Raw genomic sequence first — 7,606 nt, forward strand, 5'->3', positions numbered from 1 at the left:
AGTATGAATATTTTTTAAAACTCAGAGTAAATATTGATAGACTAACCCACAGAAACAAATCACTGTGGTCCCCAATAATTTCTTTTTTAATGAAAAGAATCCTGAGACTAAAAGCTTTGAAAACCACTGACACAGAGGATCACAGAAGCTGGAGTCAAGATTCCAGGAAGAGCCGGGGCTTTGGAGTCAGAACAGGGTATCAATCCAGGTTTTGCCATCCTCATTCATTCAGCCACGACCATCTTCATTGTCATCACCATGGCCACCAATGCCAACATCATCACCGTCACCACCATCATCACCACCATCATCACCACCACCACCACTATCACCACCACCATCATCACCACCATCACCACCACCATCACCACCACCATCATCACCACCATCACCACCATCATCACCACCATCATCACCACCATCACCACTATCATCACCATCACCACCACCACCACCATCACCACCATCACCAGCACCATCATCACCACCATCACCACCACGACCACCATCACCACCACCACCACCACCACCATCACCACCAACACCACCATGACCACCACCATCATCACCACCATCACCACCATCATCACCATCATCACCATCATCACTGCCACCATCACCACCACCACCACAACCACCACCATCACCACCATCATCACCACCATCACCACCACCACCATCACCACTATCATCACCATCACCACCACCATCACCACTACCATCACCACCATCATCACCACCATCACCACCATCATCACCACCATCACCACCATCATCACCGTCACCACCACCACCACCACCATCACCACCATCATCACCACCACCACCACCATCACCACCATCACCACCACCATCACCACCATCATCACCATCACCACCACCATCACCACCATCACCACCATCATCACCACCACCACCACCATCACCACCATCATCACCATCATCACCATCATCACCACCACCACCACCATCACCACCACCACCACCACCATCACCACCATCATCACCACCACCACCACCATCACCACCATCATCACCACCACCACCACCATCACCACCATCATCACCACCACCACCATCACCACCATCACCACTATCATCACCACCACCACCACCATCACCACCATCATCACCACCATCACCACCATCACCACCATCACCATCACCACCATCACCACTGTCATTACCAGCACCACCACCACCATCACAGCATCATCATTGCCATGATTATCATCTACCCTTGGCTGAGCATCTACTATGTGCCAGACACTGTATTAAGTGGTTTATAGTCATCGTCTCCACTTGCCAGAGACCTTTATGAAGTAGGTGTTATTATCCATATTTACAAGTGAGAACACTGATGTTTTTGAAAAATTAAACAAAATCACCTGGCAGAGCGGGCTCTGAACTCCAGTCTGTTTGGCTCCACAGACACTCTGGGAAGTTGCTCAAGCTTGCTTAGTCTCTGTTTTCTAGCTGTTAGTTAGGAATGTTACTAATGATGGTTGCTGTTGCTGACAACCCACTAAGCCCCAGGCATGGGGACAGCTGTCTGCCCACATCATCTTCGTCCTGGCTATCATGCAGAGCCGGCACTGAGGTAACATCCGTCCTGGTGCAGGTGAGTTGCAGATAAAAGCATTGGCCCAGTGCCTGCACGGGGGGGTATCAGGTGAAGGTTCACCCCCAGCAGCATGGCCTCCCTTCACAGTGTGGGGCCAAGGTGCTGGGACTGGGACTTTGTGCAGGAGATGGCAGAGATGGGCACGGCCTCCATCACCGCTCAGCTCTGTCTCCTGGACTCGGAAAGCTCCCGGGGCCCCCTTTGTTCCTCCTCTCCCTCACTGAATATTGATGGCGCCTCTCTTAAGTGCTATAATAGTATTCCAGGCACAGGGGAGTCAATTGAGAACAGGAAAGCAAGGCTCCGGCCTGCATGTTGCTCACAATCAAAGACAGAAAACAAGTGTCTGAAGGCAGACCCTAGCAAGGCAGGCCCTGCTCTGACCCAGGCTGTGAAGGACAGGGGCGCTGCGTAAGGGGCTGGGAGGAGCCACAGCATGCTGGGCTCTTTGGAGACGGTGGCTAGGGAGAGCTTTCTGAGAACGGGGCTGACCTCTGAGCAGGAACCTATGTGAAGTGAAGGGGCGAGCCCTGGCACCTCGGGGCTGACCATCTTCCAGGCAGAGGAACAGCAGGTGCCCAGGCATGGGCTTGGTGTGTTCACATGATGGCAGAGGTCAGTGGAGAAGGGGTACCAGGTGAGGCCGTGGAGACTGGCGCCCTATCCCTCTACCCCATGCATGACTTTCTGTACCACGTGTGGAGTTCCATGTTCGTGGTGATGGAGACCAAATTGGGTGGGGCACGGTGGCGGGAGTTGCTGGTTTCTGAGAAAGGAATGTTATGACCTTGTTAAAAAAAAATATTTCTCTGGCTCCGGAGGTTCAAGAATGGAGACAGGGTGGGTTTTAGAAAGATTTCCTGTGGTCCAGACTTACTTTAGGATGGTAGAAGGGGAAGTTGGGAGCAGTGGGCAGATTCAGGTATATTTTGAAAATAAAAAAAACTGATATCCACCCAAGCCTATGTCTTAGCCAGCTCAGGCTGCGATAGCAAAATATCACAGGCGATGTGGCTGCTAAACAAATTTACTCATCACAGTCTGGAGGTTTGAAGATTGAGATTAGGGTACAAGCATAATGGGGGTCAAGGGAGAGCTGTCTTTCTGGGCTCCAGACTGCCGCCTTCTCTTTGCATCCTCACAAGGCCGAGAGAGAGAGAGAGAGAGAGAGAGAGAGAGAGAGAGCGAGCGAGAGCGAGAGAGAGGGAGAGAGAGCGAGAGAGAGGGAGAGAGAGAGGGGGAGAGAGCGAGAGAGAGGGAGAGAGAGCGAGAGAGAGGGAGAGAGAGAGAGAGATGGAGAGAGAGAGAGGGAGAGAGAGAGAGGGAGAGAGATGGAGAGGGAGAGAGAGAGAGAGAGGGAGAGAGAGAGAGCACGCTCTCTCTGAGGTCTTTTTTATAAAGACACTAATCTCACTCATATGGGCTCCACCCTCATGACTTAATCACCTCTCCTCCTTCTAAAACCACCACATGGGGATTAAGGTTTCAACACATGAACTCGGGAGGATATAAACATTCAGATCCCCTGGAGAAGGAAATGGCAACTCATTCCGATATTCTTGCCTGGAAAATTCCATGGACAGAGAAGCACTGCAGGCTACAGTCCATGGGGTTGCAAAGAGCTGGACACGACTGAGCACGCATGCACGCACGCATGCACGCACGCATGCACGCACACAAACATTCAGTTCACAACAGAGGTTTCCAAGCAACGGCAGTTAATCAGCAAGGGCTGGGATAGGAGTCGGGGTTCTAGCTGACTCTGCCCCAGGCTAGGTGATGTTGACCTTTTGGTGCTTCAGCATGCCCCCATCTTTAGATGATAACACACCTCCCAGCCCTCAAGAGAGTACCAAGACTCCAGAGAGGTAGCAGGGAAACACATTTTCCTTTTTGAACCACATCACCTTCTGCAGTGTGGTCAGACACCCGCATGGCCCTTGGGGTCAGACATGAGCTCTTTGAGGTCAGAGTTGACCTCCCCAGTGGGTCTCCCTTCAGCTTGCTCACAGATGAGTGAAACCATGAACTCTCAAACACACAGATGCAATAATCCTCAACAAGCTATTAGCAAATCCAGTGTAGCAATATATAACACTGTCAACTAGGAGTTATCACAGAAATGCAAGGCTGGTTCAACATTTGAAAATCAATCAGTGTAATTTACTATAGCAACAGACCAAAGAAGCAAGACCATATGATCGTCTCAGTGGATGCAGGAAAAGCAACTTTATGGTGACAGACTTGAAGTTTCCTGGCTCAGATTGGGAACAAAGTAGAGACATCCACTCTCTCCGGGCCTATTTAACAGCATTCCAAAATCCCAGCCAATAAGATGATCAATACGTAGGTTGATTTTGAAACGCTAACAACAAGTTTCTACTGTTTAGCAGAGGGAACTAGATTCGATTTTCTATAAAAAACCACAATGGAAAAGAATATATATATAAATTTAACTAAATCTTGTTATTGTGCAGCAGAAATTAACACAATGTTGTAGATCAACCCTATTTCAATAAAACATTTAAAATAAATACATAAAAGACACAGGGACAGGCTTTTCCACGAATTGTGCTGGGAAACTGATCTCCACAAGGAAAGAGTGGAGCTGGACCCTAACCTCACACCAGGTACAAAATTAACGCAACGTGGATTAAAGACTTAAGCGGCATAGCCAAAGCTATAAAACTCTTGGAAGAAGGGAGGTGGGAGGGGGGTTCATGATGGGGGACACATGTACACCCATGGCTGATTCATGTCATGTATGGTAAAAACCACTACAATATTGTAAAGTAATTAGCCTCCAATTAGATAAATAAATAAATAAAAACACTCAACCTAGGAAAATCCCCATTGTTTAGTTTTCAAGGGGAAATGAAATGTTTTCCATTATTCATGATACTTAAAAAATACAGATCATCTACTGTGTGATGTAAGACGTGATTTCTGGGTGTGTCTGGGAAGTGTTTCTGGAAGACATTAGCATTTTAAGACATTTATTTATTTGGCTGCGCCCCGTCTTTGTTGAGGCACACAGGGATTTTCATAGAGGCATGTGGGATTTTTAATTGCAGGCACTTGGGATCTAATTCTCTGACCAGGGGTCAAACCCAGTGCCCCTGCATTGGAAACGCAGTCTTAGCCACTGGACCCCCCAGGGAAGTCCAAGAGACCAGCCTTTGACTCTACACTGAGTGAAGACTTGTCATTCAGTTGCTCAGTCCTGTCAGACTCTTTGTGACCCCAGGAACTGCAGCACGCCAGGCTTCCCTGTCCTTCACTGTCTCCTGGACTTTGCTTACACTCATGTCCATTGAGTCAGTGATGCCATCCAACCATCTCATCCTCTGTTGCCCCCTTCTCCTCCTGCCCTCAATCTTTCCCAGCACTGGGGTCTTGTCCAGTGATTCAGTTCTTCGCATCAGGTAGCCAGAGAATTGGAGCTTCAGCTTCAGCATCAGTCCTTCCAATGAATATTCAGGGTTGATTTCCTTTAGGATTGCCTGGTTTGATCTCCAATCCAAGGGACTCTCAAGAATCTTTCTGGGGCTATTTCTCTGCTCTTCCCCAGTAGCATGGCCCTCACCAATTTGGGCGGGCGTCATTCAATCCAAAGATTGAGGGTAGGTGGATTCACTCTCTTCACGAGGTGGGATGTCCTCTTCTGCCCTCGGACACGGGACCCGCTGGTTCACGGGCCTTCAGACTCAGGCTGAACTGCATCACTGCAATGGACAGTGGAGGACTTGGCCTCCATGACCGTGTGAGCTGATTCCTAGTCCATCTCTTCTGTACGTGGATCTCCATACATTCCGCTGCTTCCGTTTCTCCAGGGAGTCCACAACTTAGCGAGGGTGCGGGAGAGCCTGCGGGGGAGCCAGCAGGGCCTTCCTGCTGGGCGACGGGGATGGCTCCCTGGGAGGCGGTCACCCAGAGCCATGGGCCTCCCTGCATGGATCTCAGTCCTGGGTGGGGCTGGGGGGCCTGGCAGGGTGTTTCTCCGCAAGGTCCTCCGAGGGCGCACGGAGGAGAGTGGAGCCAGGCTGGGCTCCGTCCCTGGCCTCCTCACAGCTGAGTCTGATGACACCCTGTGTGTCTGCCGTGGTCTCCTCTGCTGTCGCCCTGTCCAATCAATCGCATTTAGCTCCAGGGGGTCAGCGGTTCTGTCCTGTCACTGGACAAGGGCTGCTGAACTGGGCAGTGCCACTCATCTTGGTGGAGGTGGGGTGGGCTTCAAAATTCAATTAAAACGCTAACTACCTCTGGCTCCACAGTCCGCGGTCCCCAATGCGTTCAGCTCCTGGAGGCCCCAGAGGCAGCATCCACACCCAGGCTGCCTCTTAGGGTCTCTCCTTCTCGCATCCCCATCCCCACAGAGGTGCGGGCCATGGATGCCCCGGGCCGCTGGGCCATCCCTGGATTCCCATTGCTGTCCAGAGCTGATGGGTGATCGAGCCTATGGGAATGACACGGCCTGGGGGGCAGGAAGGACCGGCCTCTTACTGAAAGCATGCGTGCAGTGAAAGGCAATTTTTGGAGTAGATGAGGATTTACAAAGTAATGGGCAGGAACTTCCCTGGTGGGTCAGTGGCTGGGACTCCACGCTCCCAATGCAGGGGGTTTGATCCCTGGTCGGGGAACTAGATCCCTCCTGCTGTTACTAAGACCCAGCACAGCCACACAAATACATAAATATTAAGCAAGTAACAGGCAAACCACACAGAAAATTACCTCATCTGCTCCATAAGTGGTTGAAAACTGCTGGACATACTCATCAAAGAGCAGAGACAGGGCTGGGCTGGGCCAGGTGGGCAGGTTGGGGGTCCGCCCTCTTGTTTTAACTTTAAGAGCTCCAATTTTAATTACTGTAAGTATTGGAAAATCTCCCCACCTTGTTAGATGTGATGCTTTATTACAAGCAACTGTGATCAGCCGTGGGGGCCTTACTGGGGGTCCTTGCACAGCCGTCTTGGTAAATATTTGCACACGGGCAGAGGGCTGGTGGGCAGCTGTGTCCATCCACTGGCATGGCTTCCTGGGGAGGGCTGATGACCACTGGTAACCAGATGGGCTCCCACGCGGGGTTGTAGGATCTGGGGGCCCACCAGCACAGAGCCACCAAATGCAGATTCCAGGGTCCCTGGGGGGAGCCACTGGCTTGTGGAGGGGATGTCAGCGCTTTGGGCCTCCAGGTCGTCCTTACATGTATTCAACCTAAGGTCCAGGGCGCCAGAGGGCAGCTGACCAGAAAGGGAAGGCCCTGGAAGGAGGCACCCTGCAGAGGGGTGGCTCCAAGAGAGGAAGGGAGCAGGCCTGGCTGGTGGGCAGGGCTGTTCAGGAACCAGCGACTTCTAGAAGGAAGCCAAGGTGTGTGAGTGTGCAGCTCCACGCCAGGGCTGGTTTGCGTGTGAGCCAAGCACATGCAGGAAAGAAGAATTAAAGGATGGAAGGGCACGTCCCTCAGCCTTGTGTGTGCCTGGCGCCCTCCCTCCACAGGGACACACGGCCCCCAGCCTGCACCGAGTCTATTAGGAAAGCCCGCTCCTGCAGCCCCCTCAAGGGCTCCAGCCTCGCCTCCTCCTAGAAGTCCTCCTGGACATCCTCCGGCTCAGCCAACTTCCCCTTAGCCTCCTTGGAGCTGAGCCCATGTGGCTGTGAGCCCCAGGGAGGCAGCTGCCTGTCTGTCTGGGTTTGTCCGTCAGGGTCCAGCAGACTCGGGAAGGTGGAGGGGACCCCGGTGTCCCAGGGTTTCTACCCTCCTTCTCTGGGTGGGGAGGTTTTGTTTCATATGTCCACACCTGCTGTGTAAATATCAATCTGCTCTCTGTTTCGGGGTGGTGGGCAGAGGAATGACGTGGGGTGGGGGGGCCTCTGCATGCCTGGCTGGGCTGCACGCCCCCAGCACCTGCCTCCTCGGGGGTCTCCCCTCCTCAGTCCGTAGCTCGGCAGCTGGTGGGGTCTTTGGACCTTAAGCAAGGGGGT

General features: G+C 52.1%; 1 protein-coding gene across 1 annotated transcript; it reads left to right on the forward strand.

Annotated features, from left to right (window-relative positions):
- Positions 1-268: 268 nt before the first annotated feature.
- LOC113885688 (vegetative cell wall protein gp1-like) lies at positions 269-1,138 on the forward strand (the record flags this gene model as incomplete). The annotated part of the gene is given in 1 exon segment (XM_027531191.1): positions 269-1,138. A coding segment is annotated over 1 exon segment (870 nt), but the record flags the coding sequence as incomplete, so codon positions are not given.
- Between the last annotated feature and the right edge of the window lie 6,468 nt (positions 1,139-7,606).

This window comes from Bos indicus x Bos taurus, chromosome 29 (assembly GCF_003369695.1).
Source record: "Bos indicus x Bos taurus breed Angus x Brahman F1 hybrid chromosome 29, Bos_hybrid_MaternalHap_v2.0, whole genome shotgun sequence".
In the NCBI taxonomy this organism is placed as follows: domain Eukaryota; kingdom Metazoa; phylum Chordata; class Mammalia; order Artiodactyla; family Bovidae; genus Bos; species Bos indicus x Bos taurus.